Source organism: Choristoneura fumiferana, chromosome 6 (assembly GCF_025370935.1).
Source record: "Choristoneura fumiferana chromosome 6, NRCan_CFum_1, whole genome shotgun sequence".
Classification (NCBI taxonomy): domain Eukaryota; kingdom Metazoa; phylum Arthropoda; class Insecta; order Lepidoptera; family Tortricidae; genus Choristoneura; species Choristoneura fumiferana.
The window spans coordinates 638,847-658,532 of record NC_133477.1 but is presented as its reverse complement, the minus strand read 5'-3'; the positions used below and the strand labels follow the sequence as shown (position 1 = coordinate 658,532).

The window sequence follows — 19,686 nt, the reverse complement described above, 5'->3', positions numbered from 1 at the left end:
CACTAAGAGGGCTCAATAAAGATGTGAATTGCTGCGATACGAATTCGTGCGGTAAGCGCAAGGTTCAGGTGATCATATGAATTATATGTGCACATCAAATCTTGTAGTTTTTGATGCACTTCCAGTGATCGTAGGTACCTATTAAATCTGGTGACAATACAATAATCTAGTAGTCATCATAGGGCTCCCACACAAAACTGCGATGCGATGCGATGCGATGCGATGCGACGCCGCATCAGTCAATAACGATGCGAATTGCTGCGATACGATTTCAAGCGGTAAGCGCAAGATTCAGGTGATCATATAATATGAATCATATGATCACCTGAACCTTGCGCTTACCGCACGAAAAATAGGTTCGGTATTTCCATGTCTGTATTATCCGGACCGGTAAATAGTGTCACCTCTAAGACAAAATCCATATTGGTTTTCATTTTTCATGGTGGTTTAAACCAAAGAGTATTGTATATACCTATAAGTTTAAACTGTCACAGTCATTCTCACTGTAGAGCGGTGTCGTATCTCTTCCTACATAGGTACTTATACTCTTTGCGTATCTCTTAGTAGCCTGTGGTCGAATATGTATAAAGTACTCTGTGGTGGTCGAGACGAAGTGTCACTGTTTCAGTGGGCCTTAATGGACACAGCTAAATTCTTTCATAAAATCGAACTAAATCATCAGTTCGTCCGTTAAACATTTGGCTCCATGACAAAGAAACCTGGCTATAATTACTCGCACTTCGGACTAGTTGAAGCGCACTGCACGAGCAGTTCTGGGAAATCTTTGTTTATGAGTCTGCGGCAGCAAAGCCAGCGCCGCAACAAGTACGTACAGACGTTTTACTAAACCGTTAGCGGCCACCACGAAGCCACAGCGAATGATTATAATCTAAGCAGTCCATGTATTGCGACGAAAATCGGTACAAGCCGTCTTCAAAATAGAACAAATCATTTCCTACATAATTTCAATGACTAAGCGGAGTTTTCATTATAAATACCAGTACACTTATCCAACCACAATCTATTCCAATCTTCATAATATGGGTGACTGTAGTTCAATTTTGTATAGCGTGCAACGTATGTTTCTTTTATTTATTTGTTTGTTAAACAATGAACAACTAGTGTTGTACATTTTAACATATAAAAATAATCATATAAATAATAAATAAATAAATAAATATCACGGGACAATTCACACCAATTGACCTAGTCCCAAAGTAAGCTTAGCAAAGCTTGTGTTATGGGTACTAAGCAACGGATAAATATAATTATATAGATAGATACATACTTAAATACATAGTAAACACCCAAGACCCGAGAACAAACATTCGTATTTTTCATACAAATATCTGCCCCGACACGGGAATCGAACCCGGGACCTCAAGCTTCGTAGTCAGGTTCTCTAACCACTAGGCCATCTGGTCGTCGTCCGGTCTGGTCGTATGTACTCGTAATAACAATAGCAAATAATCACAAACAATAATGATACGCCGGATTCAGGATCTTGGTGTTATATAGCTTTCCTTGCGTCTTCGCATGGGACGGCCGATCTTGTCACTCGCATTATTTCCATTAATGGCGGCAATGTCACTGTTCCATTTGTTTCGGAGGCGCTCGCGAGTTGGTCAACTCTGTCTCCTGGAAATGAGCGTCCTGAAAATCCTTCTGTGCAAAGACAGTGGATGACTTATGGTGCAGAAAGGCGAAAACGGCATGTTGTTGGAGGGTGCCTCGGGGCTGATTTGGCACGATTGAAAGCCGTCACACGACCAGTCAGGTGCTTGGCTGCACACACTGCCTTCGCCCCAGCTGGGTAGGTACGTTGTTTGATAACGCTCTCAGGCTAGCAGCGGCGCTTAGGTTGGGCACGAAGGTTTGCAAGGTGCATCGTTGTGTGTGTGGGGTCATGGTAGAGGAGAATGGTAACCACGGCCTTAGTTGCTAGCGGTGTGCCGGGCGTTTTCCGAGGCATTATTCAAACAATGAGATTGTTCGGCGGGCCACGGTGTTAAATAGTAAATTGCTGTGCGTTTGAAACGCTCTTGTTTAACGCAAGTGAAGCAGTGGGTAAAAAGGAATACCAATTTAAATAAGACATCTTTAATTAAGTCTGATTATAATTTTTTACAGTGCTGAAGAATTGCTGCGGAACCGTAGACTTAAAAAAGGGAGCTATGATCATAGCAATATGGTCAATGTTGAAAGTGATTATTCCTTTGATATCTATAGCTATTGCTCTACTGATGTCAATGTCGCAGGATGGCGGCAAAGACGAAGACAATAGTGATAATGATAATGATAATGAAGAAGCGCAAATCGATCGTAAGTTGGTGCAACTGCATTATTCAAACTGTTACCTAATGTAATCTACCGACAAAAACCGGGTAGGCTGTATCAGAGCCGCAGCCGCGGTGACGTGCCACGAAAAGGCCGTGAAACTGTGAGAGTATTCCCGCGTACAATACAATACAATACAATTACTCTTTATTGTACACCAGAAATAGTAAGCGATACAAAAAACAGGTATACAGAGAAAATTACAAGGTAAGCAATAGGCGGCCTTATCGCTTAAGAGCGATCTCTTCCAGGTTACCTTTTTACAGAAAGAAGGGACTATTTCACAGCAGGTGGTGCATTAACAGTAGATCAGAAAAATTAAAATGCAACAAAACCATATCTACACACACATACACATGATCGTACATATTATTATCGCGTAATAGGTACCCGGTATATTTTTCTTGGAGGTCAAGTTAATTGACATTGAATTGATTACCGAAATACAGCTCAGAACAGCATTAGTAAGTACTCCCGGGTTTCCTTGATAATGTCTGACCCCTTCTCCTACAAATACATACTTAAATACATATTAAACATCCAATATCCGAGAACAAACATTCGTATTATTCATACAAATATCTGCCCCGGCCGGGAATCGAACCCTCAAGCTTCGTAGTCAGGTTTTCTATCCACTTGGCCATCCGTCGTCCGGTCGGTAATACACACGGTTACGGTTACGGGTACGGTTGTACAATTTTTCTCGCAATTTAAAAGTGGGCTTCACGGTTTCATAATAATAACTAATAATGCATTTTGAAACTGCGGATTGAAACGGAAAAAGTAAATTTAATTCGTATTTTTATTTTCAGCCATCGCAAGTACCATGATGCTAATTTGGTCACTCTTTATATTGCCTCATGTAATTTCCGTCGCGTTACTACTCGTGGGAGTTATATTGGTAAGAAATAGTACATTGTGCATTAAGGGGCGTAAGAAGGGGATTACTAACTACTAAATGTTTTATATATGTGTTATATATTTATTGTATATAGTTAGGTATTTGAGGTTTACATATGCATTTATATTTTTTCAAATGTTTTGCTCTATTTGTCGATCCTTGTTTTTTGATTGCTCCTCTACTACTCAAAGGTTAACTGGCAGAGATCCCTGCAGGGATAAGTCCGCCTTTGTGCTTAACACTTTACTTTTTTTTTATGTAACCTTTTTGTTTTCCCTTTTTGTACAATAAAGAGTTTAAACAAACAAACTAACGAGAGTCTATTAGAACGATCCGACGCCGGAGGCGGAGGGCTTTTAATGGCACGAGTTTGTAATCCTCTTACGGCCCGTGATACATACAATGATTTTCATCACATTGCGAGGAAAAAAATGCAAAAAATTAAATTATTTTGTGTCTACACTTCGCAGCTCAGCAAAAGCAAGACGCTAAGAAAAACAACTGAATAAAATATGGCTACCCGCCAAAACAGGGGGCTACTACAAAATTCGAAAATCGAAGTTCGTATCGTACCGTCCGTCTCACTCTCGTATTAAATAATATTAGCGTCAAGAAAACGACATGAACTTCGATTTTCACGGGCCGTTTCGGCGTCGGGCTTCTAATAGACCCTCGTTGGTAATCCCCTTCTTACGCCCCTTAATACACAATGTACTATTGTTCACAGGAAATTGGATGGTTGTTACTGCCATGGCTTATAATATCCGCTTTAATGGAGATTGTGTTTGCACTTGCGATTTTAATAGTGCTACCAATACTGTATACAGTGTTTTTTAGCGGTAAGATTTACTTTTTAAATATTTCTTTTTAAAATAAATATGACAATAAAAATCAAAAATCCGAGTGTTTTAAAAAACTAAAAAGTTTAACCAGCCAGGACCCATTTCACTAACGGGTTCCGACTCTTGAGTTTAAGTTACTTGACAGAATTGTAGACCAGACTTGTTGCTTGTTTAGTTTCATTTAATTTTAAAGCTTTATATACAGCTTTATGTACTTTATATACCCGTAAGTAGCACGACAAACTTAAGAGGTAGATAGGTGGGTAGGTCACCTACCAAATGGAAAAAAAGAAAAAAAACAACATAGCAAAAGTTCATCCATTAATGTCAAGGTATTCCGATTTCAAAGTTTTTTATGCTGACTGAAAAATGTTTCTAAGGGGACTTTCAATGCTAGAAAGCTGTAATTTTGCACGAATATATATATGTAAACTGAGCTGCCTAAAAATTGTAAGTACAATAAAAATGAAAAAAAAATGTTTTTTAGAGTACCTCCCATATATGTTGACGTAAAGTGGGGGTGATTTTTTTTCTCCTCCAACCTTGTAGTGTGGAGTATCGTTGGATAGGTCTTTTAAAACGATTTTCGATTCAGTGATATATGTTTGCAAAATATTCAACTTTACTTAAATTTTGTTTATTTAATTCAGTTTATCACATTTTTGGAATCTGATTTCTGAAAACGCTTCACAAAGTCTATTTCTCCAAATGGTTTTAGATTTATTATATGTTGTAAAAAATTGGGACATCCCAATTATTAGTAGTTTAAGAGTAAATAGCAGCCTAAGGTAAAAAATATACCTAAACTTGTAATATTCCGTACAAAATTCGAAATCCTTAGAAAAATATTACTTATTTTTTCGTAATGGCTACGGAATGCGTATATATTATAAATTGTCTTCTTTTAATTAGGTTAGCTGGAAGAGATCCCTTTTTAGGGATAAGCTTGCCTTTGTTCTCCTCTCTGTGTATTTGTATTTTATTTTTACGTGCAATAAAGAGTTTACATACGTATATATATATATATATATATATATAATATATAGTTGTTTTCTTTTCCCGCAATAATTACGCGTTCAGTTACGTGGGTGCACACTCACCGGGGTTCAGCTGAAAACCAGCGCTGCAGCTCTGGTTACAGGGCTACGGCACATGCTGAGCTGAGTCCTTTTGGCACCACACTACAGCACAACGTCTCTAATTTTTCTCTCGTCTCTTATTTTTACTGTGTTTTTGTTGTCAATAAATGCTGTGAGTTTGAGTTTGTGAGTTTGGAACCCTATTTGGGCGTGTCTGACACGCTCTTGGCCGGTTTTTTTTTACAATTGAAGCATTGGGTGCAACAAGGGCGTAGCCACTCGCTTTACACACAGACAGACACACATAGTGGTCAAACTTATAACACCCCTCTTTTGGCGTTGGGGGTTAAAAAAGTAACCAGCTACTTTTGACGCTGACCGTATTATAGTACCCAACCTCATTAAACCGTTGCTTCAGCCGTGACAGAGGCCAAAATACCGTTGATACCTTTTTCAAGAAAAGGATAGAGCCATTTAGTATAAGTAAATAAGATATATATTTTGTGAGCTCCGACTACTCACCCTGTCGTGGACACTATAGGCTACCTAGGTCTGAGTTATACTGTTGTGTTTACGGATGTATAATTAAAAAGAAGATTAAGGAATCGGAATTATCATTTTTCAAAATTCCTAAAGATGTTGAAAGGTCGTTCTCTTTACTTCTCTAATTTCCTGAGTCCCTGCCTAGTAATAGTTTCGTATGTTTGTAGTTATCTACTGATAAAATTCTGTAATTGTTTGGTCAGAAATAATATTAAGACATGGTTTCGCCAATACGGAAATCTGTAGTAGGCAAAGGTAGTTAGAAATAAAGAAAGAATATTTATTTGCTTAAACAAATTGGTAAGTACAATGTAGGTGGTTATTATAACAATTATAATTGTTTGTTTCACATGTTTAACAGATAGAGGCATGCAAATTATACATAATAATAATGTCAAATTGTTGTGGATTAAATAGTCACTAACACAATATTATCATTTAGCTGTCATATATTAATAGATCAAATTAATTACTGCATCAATTATTGTTACTGTCTTAGATTATCATTCCTTATTTTCTAAACTCTTTTAATCCGTAGAAACATTTCTTTATTAACCATTTCCTTAATTTTGTCATCAATAAATTATCGTGTAGTTGGCGTAGTTCTTGTGGTAAGTATTTTGTTAAGTATATATGTAGAATTATGAGTATGGTCCTTGTATGGTCATTACTATGTGTGGTTTATTAAGGATTGGCATTATAGCACTTACGAAACGCCAGTGTTGCCATGCGTGGCGCGCTTGACAGAGCCTGAGATCTGGACGCGGGAAAAGCGATCGTCAATTGTCAGCTTGTAAAAGAAGTCTGGCCCGAGTCGACAGTCTCAGGAACTGTTACGCGTTTCTTTATTATTTAGCTAGGCTTTTCCTTAAGTTATTGTGAATCGTTATGATAGCTGCATTTCTAAGATTTCAGTGAACGAGTGTCGTATTGTTTTGGTTTTATCTTGACCACAATTAGTGGACTTGTTAGTTCTTCAAAATAGTTTCATTCTCTGCCCGAATCCCACTTGTTATGCCCACATTGATCATGTTACGGTCGGATCCCGGCTCTCTAAGTCCTATCTTACGACATATACAATAATACTCATAACATAACTGATTTTTTTATGGAATGCAGTTGAGCATGGAGGCATTTTAAGCTTATATTTGTCTCTTTCCCTAAGCCTTGGGTTCGATTTTAGCTGGGTGAAAGAAGTAAAATCTTTCCGCACATATGAAGCTGCCTCAAGAATGTATAACCCAGTCAATGTTAGTAATCCTAGTTTTTGGAAGATAGGCCTGCACGACGTTCTAGGCCCTATGCCGCAAACCGCTCTCAAACATTTTTTTTGGATTACAAAAGCCCTGTAGGTTATCTTTAACATGCTTTGTTGATATATAGGTATGTTAAGGAATATTTACTTGTTTATTGAAGGTAGTTTATAAAGTTCATATTAATACCCACTGTTATCTTTATTCATCGGCGAGTGGGTGCCCAACGGAATATGCACGCTCGTGTAACATGATAAGTTTCAATTTCGCGTGCAAGCCGTCAGAGTAGGTAACGATTTATACCTAAACTTGACTTTTGTTCGAGAGAGTCCCTTCTGTACGGTAGTACTATTACTTATTCTGTGCTATTGTACCCAAGGTAAAGCGACGTCCAAATAGTGTTGGGTACTACAGTACCCAGGGTAAAGCGATGAAACTCGGCGTGAACCGGAGGGTAAAGCGAGTGGGTAGTATGTTGTAAAATAGAGTAATATAGAGGACGCCCTTGTTGCTCCCAAATGCTTCAATTATTATTGATACAAGACAATCTTGAATAGTTGTGGTATTAGATGCAAAAAAAAACAAAGAAAACTTTACTATTATAGTTTTTATACCTTTCTATTTAACCTTAGTCAAATTTAAACACTCCTGGTAAATAAAAACATGACCATAGGCCATTAAGCTTGAAAACATGCTTGTTTAATATACATTCAAAATAGTAAATGTTATGTTACGTGATTTAATCATAACTGAAAAAAATATACGAGAAAAGCACATAGTACGGTCGAACAAATTGAATTATAACCCAGGATGGAACCTTTTATTAATCAATTTCACTATGATTTCCTTGACTAAAGTATGAGATGTCAACATGACATTTGTAGCACAAAGGTTCAACTTGTTCGAGTGTCCAATACAAATCATCTTAAGCCAGCGCTAAGCCATTGCAGTACTACCTGAAAAGGTACCTAACTTAAACTCTAGCTGTATTAGCTCTAGCAGCAATGCAAAACTAATTTGAACGAAGTAAAATCCTCAAAGTCACTTTTTTATTTCAAATAGTTTAAAACTATTGTTTTGCTATTTTCTAAGTATCTACCGTTTAGATTTGGGCTGCAACCTGTAAAATGCCAGACATACAATTTGTCGGCATAGTTGCGACAATTATGTTTGTCCTAAATAACGGCTTTCGAGCACTTCTCTGAGCAAAGCCGCGGACGGACGGACAGACAGACACACGGACATGTCGAGATAATAAAGGGTTCCTTCTATTTTTGCCATTTTGGCTACGGAACCCTAAAATGGTGTAGGTATACATATGTATAGTAATAGTTGAATATTGTGTACAGCACAATAATGTGTTAAGTGTCATTTATGTTTTTTCAATTATTAAAATAATATAGGTTTTTCTTTCCTGCAGTTCCGATGCTCGTTGTGGACGGCTACTTGCACTTGGTGGTATTGAGCTACTTTCTAGAAATCAAAGGTTAAAGCCTACGGAGTTTTTAAGTGATTATTTACATTTAAATAATGTTTCACGACTGTCTACTGTCTTGGAAAATTATATTATGCTTACTTTTATTAACACGTTGTTTTTATTACCATCACATGTAACTTACTAACAGTGTATATTTTCAAACTTTTCTTTAAAGTTGAGCTATAGACTGGCCAACGAAAGCTGTTCCAGACAAACCGCGGCAAATTAAAAAAAATGAGGCTGACAACACTTGCTGTACACTGGTTAAACGATGTTGATACTTAGATATTATTTAAATTTTCCAGATCTTAAAATATACTCGAGACTTCAAGCTGCACCGATATTCTTTATAGTAATGTGTGAAAGTTGATGATGCACTTTAGGAGTCCCTTATTGGTACTTAAACGTTTAAATTGTCAAAAAGTTGTTGACTGTCATGGTAGTATTTACTTGTGAGCGCTCAACGTGTCACAAATACCTATAAAAATTACTGGTATCTGAGCAGTCAACATATCAAATATATATCTGTACAACATGGAAAAATAAACGTTTAAAGCATTATAACTATGGTCGAATTTTGATAAAAAATAGCTATGCTAATTTTCAGGCATAGACCTGCATTCTCCATACAAAAGTAATCCTCGTTGCTTAGTACGAAAAATGGAACTAGATGTCGTAAGATGTATTAAAACTAAAACGGGTTAAAACAAGTTTCAGTGGTGACATTGCGCTATGTAGCACGGTGGCAATAATGTTCAACTGATTTTAGGTAAGTATCTCTATGAGTTTACTAGCCTTCGTTACGTTGTAGAACGTAATACCTAGATGGCGTTTATATTCTTTCGAGCGCCAGTGAACTGGTCCCTGGTGATAGTGGTGATGCGGCCCCGAACCCGATCTATTGTGGAAGACCGCGTTGATTGCTATAACCTAATTAAACTATTTACCTTATGCTGTGTGTAATAGCATTATTTAAAGTTATTCATTATTTACGCGTGGATTATACTACGGAATGTGATTTGGACCGCAATCTGACATGTAGCACTTCGCTTTGACAGTGCCGGTAAAGTGTCATTCTTGTTTTGCAATGCATCGAATATTTGAGCTTCGATTCGAATTAAATCTAGTAAAAAACTCTGCCTGTGTTTATACCGGACTCCGACAAGCATGTTTTGAACCAAAAGTACATTTGCTGAACCCAGACCACCGATCGATCTGCATGTAGGACGAGCTACACTTCTCTTTTCTTTGGTGTGGTCTCGGCAATGATCCATACTTCCATACTTCCATACTATCCATACTTCCATACTATCCATACTAATATTATAAATGCGAAAGTAACTCTGTCTGTCTGTCTGTCTGTCTGTCTGTCTGTTACGCTTTCACGCCTAAACCGCTGAACCGATTTTGATGAAATTTGGTACAGAGATAGAATAGACCTTGGGAAAGAACATAGGCTACCTTTTATCGCGAAAAAGAGGTTTTAAGGGGTTGAAATAGGGATGAAAGTTTATATGGTGGAAGTTCGTCGCTGTCGAAGTCAAAACCATGAAACTTGGCATTTAGGCACTTAATAAGAAATAAATGGATATTTGTTTGAGCTTTTTTGAAAATTCGACCTGTGAGGGGGTGAAATAGGGCATGAAAGTTTATACGGAAGATCGTCATTGTCGAAGATAAGTCGATGGTTCTTTATGAAACTTGGCATTTGGGCACTTATAAGAAATAAATAGATATTTGTTCAAGCGTTTTTGAAAATTTTACCTGCGAGGTGATGTTGGCAGAGGGGATGATGCAGTGTTAGCAGAGCCTTCTAAGCTCAAGCAAAATGTACGCAATGTGGGTTCATTTTAGATGGCTTATTGACATAGACAGTCAGACATGAAAAATCATAATTTTCAGATTTTTCTATTTATTGTGCTACCTTTATGCAAAATTCCAGGTTTTCAGGACAGCCGGAAGTACCCTATTACGTTTTCTGTTAAGGCGATTTACATGGAAACACCTTTATAATGACTGTAGCTTTTGATTGCCTTGACTAAGAACTTTGATTTTTTCATAGCTTTCGGGACTATTGACCTGAGTTTATATAAGGTTTCAATTTCTACTCGATCGATACCGATACTCCGCGCGTTTACGAGATAAAGGGTCTTGACAGACAGACGGACGGACGTACAGCAAAGTGATCCTATAAGGGTTCCATTTTTCCTTTTGAGGTACGGAACCTTAAAAAACATTTGTTCCGGCGCTTTTCAAATTTCGACCTATTTACCTATTTACTTGAAAATATGAGGATGAAAGTTCTTAAGAAATTCCGAACAAATTACTATAAGTATATTTATCGGAAATATGTGTAGCTATGCTTAGTAAAAATGCCGTCTTAATTATAATCCTACCTTCCTAACTTACAATAAAGGACGTAAGGTGTCAAGAGTCCACTATGAAAAATTAAATAGTCCTTTTATGTTGGCAGGGTAGAATACACATCGTATATTGCTAAAATGTGGCTTCCGCAAAATATTTATGTTTTACCAAAGAACATGGATGGATGGATGTATGGATGGAAGAACAATAAAAATTAGTTTATATTTATAGCAATGTTTTAAAATAGATTATTTTCAGTAAACCGAAGTTTCTATGTGCTATTATTGGCAAAATAGGTATCCTAAATAAATAAGATACTTCCCAAAGTTACTATTCCACGCGGACGAAGTCGCGGGCAAAAGCTAGTAATAGTAATAATCGGGTACGCTTGACATTTAGCTTCCTTCTCTCTATTGTCTCTCCTTCCTCTTTGGTGTAAACTGTCACAGTCATCCTCACTGTCGAGACGAAGTGTCACTGTTTTAGTGAACCTTAATGGACACCTTATGGACACAGCTAAATTCTTTCATAAAATCGAACAAAATCATCAGTTCGTCCGTTAAACATTTGGATCCATGAAAAAAAAAACTGGCTAAAATTACTTGCACCTTGGACTAGTAGAAGCGCACTGCAGGAGCAGTTCTGGGAATCTTTGTTTATGAGTCTGCGGCAGCAAAGCCAGCGCCGCAACAAGTACGTACAGAGTTTTACTAAACCGTTAGCGATCACCGCAAAGCCACAACGAATGATTATAATCTAAGCAGTCCATGTATTGCGACAAAAACCGGTACAAGCCGTCTTCAAAGAAGAACAAATCATATTATCCTACATTATATACCTACCAAGCTAAGTTTGCACCTCGCTGGAATGCGAAATCTCGCCCGCTTCCCAGTACCCTCAGTGTAAGTTTTCGGTTACAAATACGTTTCGATCGCGTTCGCGTTAAAATCTCAATTTGTATGGAAACACGACCAGCGCCTCTAGCGGAACATTTGCGATGTTCGTGTTTCCATAATTGAGATTTTAACGCGAACGCGATCGAGACGTATTTTGTAACCGAAAACTTACACTAAAGGCACAGCTCACCTTCCCGTCCGGTCATGGTACGGTTAGCATCTTGGTCGCCGATACGCGTCTTACGAATTTTCGTCTCCTATATTACGCCGCCCCCGCAGAAGAAACGCGCAAGTGCAAAAAGTTAACTTTACAGGAATAATAAAAAAACTAAATTGATCCATGTTTGATTCATAACTTCATGAATACGTCGAATAGAACCTCGTATTTAATGTCATTTAAAAGCTATTTTTACGGTTCCGGAGCCAAAATGGCAAAAACGGAACCCTTATAGTTTCGCCATGTCTGTCTATCTGTCTGTCTATGTCAGAAATTTTAAAGTGCAAATTTTCATGAAAATCGAGCGCCCCCCCCCCTCTAAAATCTAAACCGGTGGGTGGAAAAATTTGAAAAAATTCAGGATGGTAGTAAGTATATCAAACTTTCAAGAAAAACTATAACGGCTAAGTTTGCTTGAGAATTATGAGTAAATAGCAGCCTAAGGTATAATATATATCTAGACTTGGAAAATTCCGTATAAAATACGAAATCCTTAGAAAAATATTACTTCATTTTATCGTAATGGCTACGGAACCCTATTTTGGGCGTGTCCGACATGCTCTTGGCCGGTTTTTTTGTGCCATACCGCAGCTTAAAAAACGGTGACTGTACGGAATCGCAGTGACGCACCGTATGCGCACCGTTTTTTTAGGGTTCCAGAGCCAAAATGGCAAAAACGGAACCCTTATAGTTTCGCCATGCCTGTCTGTCTGTCTGTCTGTCTGACTGTATGTCTGTCTGTCTGCTGTCCGTCCGTCCGCGGCTTTGCTCAGGGACTATCAATTCTAAAAAGCTGTTATTTCGCACGGATATATATGTAAACTATACTGACAAAAAGGTACAATAAAAAATTAAAAAAAAAAAATATTTTTTGGGATACCTACTTCCCATAGACTTAAAGTGGGGGTGTTTTTTTTTTCATCCAACCCTATAGTCTGGGGTATCGTTGGATGGGTCTTTTAAAACCATTACGAGTTTGTTAAGACGATTTTTTAGATTCAGTGATTTATTTGCGAAATATTCAACTTTGAAGTGCAAATTTTCATTAAAATCAAGCGTCCCCCTCTAAAATCTAAACCGGAGGGTGGAAAATTTAAAGAAATTCAGGATGGTAGTAAGTATATCAAACCGTCAAGGAAAACTATAACGGCTAAGTTTACTTGAGAATTATTAGTAGTTTATGAGTAAATAGCAGCCTAGGGTATAAAATATACCTAAACTTGGAAGATTCCGTATAAAATACGAAATCCTCAGAAAAAGATTACTTAATTTTTTCGTAATGGCTACGGGACCCTATTTTGGGCGTGTCCGACACGCTCTTGGCCGGTTTTATTGCATGCCCTCCACACCGCTGCTTAAAATACGGAATCGCAGTGACGTGCCGCAAATGTCACGAATTTTATTCGGTAAATTTTTAAGACAATAGTTGCTTGCTGGCCTGTTTGCTTGCTTTTGAAATGCTCTTGTTTAACGCAAGTGAAGCTGTAGGTAAAAGGGAGTACCTATTTAAATAAGATATCCTTAATTAAGTCTGATCATATTAATTTACAGTGCTGACGAATTGCTGCATAACCGTGGAACTAAAAAAGGGGTCTATGATAATAGCAATATGGGCAGCATTGAAAGTGGTGTTTTTTGTGATTTTTTTTGCTGTTGCTGCACTGGTGGCGCCCGATGGCGACAAAGGCAAAGACGATAATGATGGAGAGTCATTCAGTCGTAAGTTGGTGCAACTGTATTATGCCCGGTTCACATTATTCTAGTAAAATCGTGCCAGTTTGTAGAGACAGGGGTCAAACGTAACAAAATTTGACTAAGGAGTCATATCACTGACACGAGTGATGGTATGGAAGTGGTTATTAGTTCATATCCACGAAAACTTATCTAGCTACAATTAATTACATTAAAAATAAAAATCTGTAAAAGAATAATAAGAAAAAAATACACTTTTTTGAAAAAACTCAGGTGTTACTTTTAAACCCGGTTTTGGGGCTAATATTAACAGAACTGGGGCTAGTTTTAACAGGATTGTATTAACCTAATATAAAACAGATGGTTTAATGGTGAAATTAAACAAGTGATTCTTCAAGAAAAATATTTATTGAGCCCACTGGGCTCTATATTTTCTTAGCAACATTATTTTTATAATACCAATATAAATCTTTTAACAATAGTTATTTGTGCAACAAGAGAGCAAAGTCGTTTTTTGGTGCGAGTGTTGATTTTGAATCCCGAGTAAGCGAAGGATTCTACAATTGAATCAAGAGCGATAGCGAGTGATTCTAGGTTAGAATCATGAGATCAGCGAGGGATTTCAAACACACGAGATGCAAAAAAACTTTGGTCTCGTGTGACACATACAACTTTTCACCTGAGCAGCGAGAACATTTATCATTTAAATTAAAGGTTAAAACAAAACCACATATTTCGAAGACAAAAAATATCAAAAACTTTAAAATATAATTCGATTGTTAAGAAATAAATATAGTACCTACTTACATTATCATATTTAAAACTTTTTGTCGAAAATGATTCATACAGTCGCCATTATATCTTTTTATTTTATTTTTATTCCTCTTAATGGCGGCCATAAGGCTTGGGCCAATGTCAGTTAAATTAAAGATAAATAATATTCTTCTTATGCATGTTGTACGGTGATTGTAGTTTTGCAACTTGATAGCAAAATTCCAGAAACCACGCCGAGACCACTTGCGCATTAAAAAATGTCAGACACGAGAGCAATATAGAATTTTGTGATCACTGTGCACTGTTAAGGTTAATCGTCGCATAAAACACTATCAAAATTATACTTCAACTAGCCAAAGAAGCAGAAATACCAAAATTAGATATCGTCTACATCCGCCATGTTCGAATGCTACAAATCGAATCCATTATATCTTTAAAAAGTCACTTAATAATGCCAGACAACGATCAAAAGTCACCGGTAAGTAGACAGGTTTTGAACATGGAAGGAAAAAGTATCCAGTATAAAAATAAACCTTTAAATATGATTTTATTAGGATTTTTATTGCTTGAAACATGAATATATATAGATTACTTTCAAATTCATTCAATTTGACAAATATTTGATCCAACTTTAAGAGATAGGCAGTAGACGGAACGAATTTATTAAAAAAAAACAAGAGCAGCGGCTTTCGTACAACGAGGTTGGATACTTTATTAAAAGAGTGGGAAAATTTTAACATTTCGGAAATATTTCGCTGTCATATAATTCACTATGTTTTTTTTAATTTCACCTCGTGTTTTGTTCTTCAATTTGTCTTTATTATAATTAATTAATTATTGACATATTTTTAATGCTAAAGGTCAACACAGTATTTTTTATTGGGTTGGTCTAATGCTTCTTAATTAAAAGTAAAAAAAAATAAGAAAAAAGTAAAATTGAACGGTATATGTTCATTTATGCTCGTTTTGTTTTCTAATTTAACTTTGTAGTTTCATTTCATTTTTCATTTCATTTGAGAAAGAGCACCGTACAAGCTTCGAGCAATAAGTGCTATAATAAATCCCTAATAATGCTCTATATACCTACTTAATACAGACGTTTTGTAATTTTGCGGTTGAAATATGTGTATCCGAACGTTTATTTGTTTCTTTTTAGGGCTACAGAATTTGAAAATCGAACTTATTATCGATTTGATCCTAACTCTCGCTTTTTTCCTATTGAAGTGAAAGTGACAGATCAAAGTCAAGTTAAATATTTGGCATTCAGTGAGTGGACCAGCACTATCCTCAGCATTTAAATAAAATAATTAAAAAGCTTCTTGTCTCACGGAGTGAGCAAAATGCGATTTTGCTCACTGATTTTTCATAGCAAAACCTGCTTGTTTGAGCTGCTGAGGTGAAAAACTATTTTTACAATGGCATTTTAAATCACAAATGGGCAATGGGGAATGGATGAAAATTTTAGAAAAGCTTGAACCTTTTTTTATCTATAGGAATAACCTTTCCAATTATCAGAAAAAAATATCAGATTTTTACGAAGCAACAATTAAATTTTAAAAATTAAAGAGTTTTCTTTACCGCCAAATTACGATTAGATAGTCCGGTCGGTTACGGTTGTTCTAATAGCCCAGAACAAATAAATAAAAAAAGAGTAAGTATGTGTCTTTGACTCATTCGTTTTTGACGGGTGACACTATTTACCGGCCCGGATACCTCTTTTTACATCGGGGGTTAAAAACACGATAAAATTCTACTTCAACAAACAGTCTTTACTGTGGGGAAAGTATTAACAAGTTAATTGTTGTCCCGACTATTTGTTAATTTTAACCCCAAGTCACTGTTTTTTTACATTTAAATATTAAATAAAAAATGTATAATTTTATGTTAAATTAAACAGGCTGACATTATTTCTAAATAAACAAGACACGAAATAATAATTAGTTAGTTCATTTTATAAGTTTACCTAATCCAGAAATCAAAAAATAGCGAGCGTATAAAACCACATATACCTACCTGTTCCCAAAACAAACACTTTTCTTTTAAATATATTCCGATTATTAAGAAACAAATATAATAATCACATTTAAAACCATAAAAAAGTGTCCAGTAGATACAATACAAATCCCATACTCATAACAGTCATAACATGCATTGTAATTTGGACTTAGAACTTCTTATGCTATAGGTATGTCACACTTATTTTTTAATACTGCAAAATGTTAAGGACTGTTTTATACTAAAACCTCTTCTTTTGAGAAAACCATAACTCATGTCAGTCCGTGTAGCAACCGTGTGTTGATTTAATAAATAATGTTTATGCTGTCACCACTAGTCCACGAGTCTCTAAACTAATTAATATATTAGTTTTATCATGGTAGCAGATCGTAAGGAATCGAGTGAAAGTAATAAATAAATCGAGTGTGTAATAAACCAAGTTTAAAATCAATCCGGGAAGACGAAGATTCAAAATGCAATCACCTAGTTGCAAAATTGACATCGGTCACCTGGAAGGTGTAAAAAACTGGTCTACATGGAAATTCAAGGCATCATTATTACTTAGAGGTATGCCCGGTTGATTGGATGCGGTAAACGGTACCCTCGAGAAACCTGTGAAACCTACTACTAGCATAGCCGACGAAATTTCTCAGTACAATACAGCTCTCGATCATTACAACAAAATTGATAGTTCCGCATTACTACTGCTTACTGCAAATATGTCAGACGAAACTCTTCAAAAGATCATGCGTTTTAACTCGTCTAAAGAAGTTTGGGATGAATTACATCGGTTATTCGACGGCAAGTCTGAAGACAAGAGTTACGCACTTTGTATGGAGTTTTTCGGCTATTGTAAAGATCCGTCACATGACATCACGACTCATGTCTCCAAAATCAAAACCATTTGGTCAGATTTGAAAACTGAATTAATGAAGATAGACAAATCCGAATTACCAGATATCTTATTAATCTGTAAAATTCTCGATACTCTACCTGAAGCATATTTTTCTTTCAAATCGAGCTGGATGTTGATGTCGAAGACAGACAAAACGATAGAAAATCTGACTACGCAACTTTGTGCGTATGAACGCGCTATGTCATTGAAGAATGAAGGTCCTGAAGAAGCTCTGGCGCTACTGAATAGCAATAAAGCAAAGAAGAAATGTGGATACTGCGGAAAAGTCGGTCATAAGGTCAGACAATGTCATAAATGGAAAGCTGACGGGAAACCAGCAAAGCCAGAAAATAAACAGACATCAAGCAATTTGAACTTAATGCTCTTGCCAGTTACTACGGATGTTAACTCAATGCTTATGAACTATGATGCATCAAGTTGGTTTGTTGACAACGGAGCTACTAGTCACGTCACTTGCCGGAACGACTTTTTCTCTAGTTTCGAGCATTTTATTGATTCTCGTACAGTGACGACCGCTAATGGAGCTACTGTCAAAGCTATTGGCAAAGGTACTGTTGACTTGAAAACTGTTATCAAAGGCAAAGAGTCCAGGCTAAGACTCTGTGATGTCTGGTACGTACCTGATATTATGCGAAACCTATTCTCTGTGCTGGCCTTCAAGACAGACTAAACAATAGTGTTTTCATGTCTGAAAGGGAACACTGCTCGCTGAAAGTTGATGGACATGTAATATTGACTGGCAAAAGAACGAAGAACGGAGGCTTATACAAGCTTAATGTAGAGACTATTACAAAGTCAATTCCTGATCTGAACGCCTTGTCAACAGATAATATACTACAACTTTATCACGAACGGTTAGCTCACCAGAATAAGAAACACGTCAAAGGAGTTATTGAACGGGAACTTGGAATTAAAGTTCGTCTAGATTCTGAACTATGTACCGGATGTATTTACGGAAAGACTCACCGGCAAACGTTTGGAACAAGAGAACGAGCTAAGGAACCTGCAGAAATTATTCACGCTGATGTGTGTGGTCCATTCCAGCCTTCCTTCAATAAATTTCGTTACTTCGTTCTGTTTAAGGATGACTTCAGCAAGTATCGTCACGTTTATTTCTTGCGACAGAAATCGGAAGTTCACCTAAAGCTCCGACAGATGTTACAGGAATGTAAAGTGGCTGGACACTCTGTAAAAGAATTTTTGAGTGACAACGGAGGTGAATTCGATAGTGAGAACGTAAGGTGCATTCTACGGGAAGCTGGAATAAGGCAAAGGCTCACGATGCCCTACACGCCGCAACAAAATGGCCTTAGCGAACGTGAAAATAGAACATTAGTCGAAGCCGCCGGCACGATGATGCATGCTCATGAAGAAGATTACCTCTCGCTACATGGGCAGAGTTGATAAATACTGCTGCGTACGTTTTAAACAGAAGCGGCCCAACTCCAGAAAATGGTAAATCACCATTTGAATTGTGGTTTAAGAAAAGCCAGCAATCAGTCACCTAAAAATAATTGGGTGTGAATGTTATGCTCATATTCCTCAACAAAAGAGAGCGAAGCTATCTAAAAAGGCTGAAAAATGCATCCTAATTGGATATGACGGTGATGAAGGCTACCGCTTACTAAGTAAGAGTGGGAAACTCATAAGGTCAAGAGACGTTATATTTAATGAGTCAGTACTTACTACTTATGGCCCAGATGATTCAGCAGAGCAGCACTCAGCTGAAATCTTTTTCCACTTTCAGAACCACCGATGTGTAATGCAAGGGAGGATGATCGCACTGAAAACCGCTCGATCGCACTGCAAGTAGCACTGATGAGCCTAAATTAGTAGTGCCTTCCACATCGCCGGATCATGTTGAGAGTCAGGAAGTAGGAAGCCAAGACAGAGGTATGGAATCATTTCAGCCGTCTTCAGAAGCATCACTGCCAGGGTCACCTTTTTATGAAGATGCTTTAGATGATGATGACGATGATGATACTGAGGCTCCAAGAAATAACGTAGATGATATAGCTGAGATAGCTACAAGAATGACTCTATGGGACAGAAGTAAAATTCGACAACCTGATCGTTTTGAAGACTATGTTATGATATCAGCTGATGATGTTAACGAGATCAATGAACCAAAAACCTACAAAGAAGCAATTTCTAGTGGGCAAAGATCAAGTGGGGTCAAAGCAATGGAAAATGAGGTGAAGTCTTTAAAGGAGAACAAAACCTGGATACTGGTTGACCTTCCAAAAGACAGAAAGCCTATATCCTGTAAATGGGTAGGTATACAGATCAAGACCAATGCAGTTGGCTCTCTATACACAGAAAAAGGGCATCGACTTTGATGAAACTTTTCAGCCCAGTTGCTAAGATGACGACAATTAGATCGGTCTTAAGCGTTGCTGC

The 19,686-nt window shown here is 37.1% G+C and overlaps 2 protein-coding genes across 2 annotated transcripts in view; both read left to right on the top strand.

Annotated features, from left to right (window-relative positions):
- Window positions 1-619: 619 nt before the first annotated feature.
- Window positions 620-8,540, top strand: LOC141428470 (uncharacterized). The gene is made up of 5 exons (XM_074088462.1): window positions 620-825; window positions 2,131-2,322; window positions 3,150-3,238; window positions 3,966-4,077; window positions 8,376-8,540. Coding segments are annotated over exons 1-5 (465 nt in total). The 5' UTR covers window positions 620-824; the 3' UTR covers window positions 8,447-8,540.
- Window positions 8,541-9,535: 995 nt separating this feature from the next.
- Window positions 9,536-19,686, top strand: part of LOC141428783 (uncharacterized) — a gene marked incomplete in the record, with an annotated part of 528,375 nt that continues 518,224 nt past the window's right edge. Inside the window, 2 exon segments of the mRNA XM_074088793.1 lie at window positions 9,536-9,615; window positions 11,246-11,373.

Coding starts and splice junctions, on each gene's coding strand:
- LOC141428470 (XM_074088462.1), top strand. Junction 2,323..3,149: donor TGAAGAAGCGCAAATCGATC/GTAAGTTGGTGC, acceptor TTTTATTTTCAG/CCATCGCAAGTACCATGATG. Junction 3,239..3,965: donor TACTCGTGGGAGTTATATTG/GTAAGAAATAGT, acceptor TATTGTTCACAG/GAAATTGGATGGTTGTTACT.